This window comes from Austrofundulus limnaeus, unplaced genomic scaffold (assembly GCF_001266775.1).
Source record: "Austrofundulus limnaeus strain Quisiro unplaced genomic scaffold, Austrofundulus_limnaeus-1.0 Scaffold2302, whole genome shotgun sequence".
In the NCBI taxonomy this organism is placed as follows: domain Eukaryota; kingdom Metazoa; phylum Chordata; class Actinopteri; order Cyprinodontiformes; family Rivulidae; genus Austrofundulus; species Austrofundulus limnaeus.
Genome location: NW_013954704.1, coordinates 1 through 1,617, shown reverse-complemented (window position 1 = coordinate 1,617; position 1,617 = coordinate 1). Strand labels below are relative to the sequence as shown.

The window sequence follows — 1,617 nt, the reverse complement described above, 5'->3', positions numbered from 1 at the left end:
GTCTATGTAGATAATAATATGGGTTTACACACCCCAGAACCAAACCTTTTGACTTCTGAACTTGCATTTTCAGCATGATGCTATGAACTCCAAAATCACACAGTGAGGAAAAAAATGGTGGACTAGGAAATCCAGTTGGCCGGAAATACATTACCATAAATGGTAGTTCCAAAGAAAAAAGTGTGACGAAATAAACAATGAAACGTAATAAGCAACAGCAGATTTTGAACAAACTGAAAAATTTGACCCATAAAAAATTTAAAAATATCTTTGCAGTAACTGGACAAAATAAATTAAAGTTTTCTACACTTCTAGACACTACAATTGCACAAAAAATAGTTTATAAATGCAAAAAAAGTGCATGCATTTAGCATGATATGTCTCCTTTAAAGTGCTCAGTGCTGTTTGTATTAATTAAAATGATCTTAATTCAGTTTAAACAGACATACAATATTAATTTATACAAATGTATGGACCATACCTTCTTAAAACAACCAAACTATTCCTGAATACATTTATTTTTCACGTTTGCATAAAAGATGTTTGTTCAACATCTGCTTTAAACAACTTTAACAAAACAGATTATTAAAATACAAAACTCCACAAACCGTGTTTTCCAGTCTCAAAATCTAGAACAACTCCCCGTGCTCCGTTCACCAGACCTCGACCAACATCCAGGTTTTTAGTTAACATGACCTTTAAAGATACACAAAGTTTCACAGGTTGCTTCAGCAGGCTGAGAACAGAGAGGAAGACAAGGTGCAGCTGAATTCATGTTAATCCCACCTGAGCTCCCACTTTGAGTTGGATCAGTCTGCCAACGGGGCTGTGAGCGTCGATGRTCCGGACCAGTTCCGGGTCACTGTCCTGGGCCTCAAAGACCCGCGCTGACCCTGAGGGGCAACAACAAACTGTTACTGCTGAAACGTTCATTCAATAAAACACAAACGACAGGCTAACAGACCTGGAGTGTGCTCAATTCTATTCCAATAGAAAATACAATATATAACAAAACTAAAGAAAAACTAAAGAAAATACATATTCTGTTTGACAATGTGAAAACTGAATGACTGATGCATTGGACTGAACTGTTAAAATAAAATTGCGCAAAATCTGCTGCTAAAAGCTAAATGCAGCATAAAGCAAGCTAAGCATAAAAGCTAAAATGAGTAAGACTGTAGCTTAAAGCTAAAAGGAGCAGCAGGAGGAGTCAGAGCAAGTAGCTGAAGTAGATTTCAGAAACACTGTTTTTAAATTTATTGCAGAAATCTTGATGTTTTTCTGTGGGAAAATAGTTGTAAATAAAGTTAAACTCTTCAAAAAGTCCAAGTCTTTTCTGCAGGTGGAGCCCAACATTTTGACATATGAGTGGTTTAAACAGCACACTGTGTGAACAGATTTTAAAAAAMGAAACATACAGAAGAAACTATAAAAAAAATCAATAATTGTTACAGTTTAACTGTAGTTTTTTAATTAACGTATTTATTCATGTATAATACGATCTCATGTATAATACGACCCCCCCTTTTTTTTAACTTAAAAAGCATAAAACATTTAATCCTCAAACTACCTCCAATTTCAGACTTCAAGATTTTTCAGCCTTTGCAGTCTTTATAC

The 1,617-nt window shown here is 34.8% G+C and overlaps 1 protein-coding gene across 1 annotated transcript in view; it reads right to left on the bottom strand.

Annotated features, from left to right (window-relative positions):
• The window catches only part of LOC106510751 (ATP-dependent DNA helicase PIF1), a gene marked incomplete at its 5' end in the record, with an annotated part of 16,154 nt that extends 15,261 nt beyond the window's left edge, over positions 1 to 893 (bottom strand). The window contains 2 exon segments of the mRNA XM_013999464.1: positions 609 to 696; positions 787 to 893. Of these exon segments, the coding sequence (XP_013854918.1) occupies positions 609 to 696; positions 787 to 893 (195 nt within the window).
• Between the last annotated feature and the right edge of the window lie 724 nt (positions 894 to 1,617).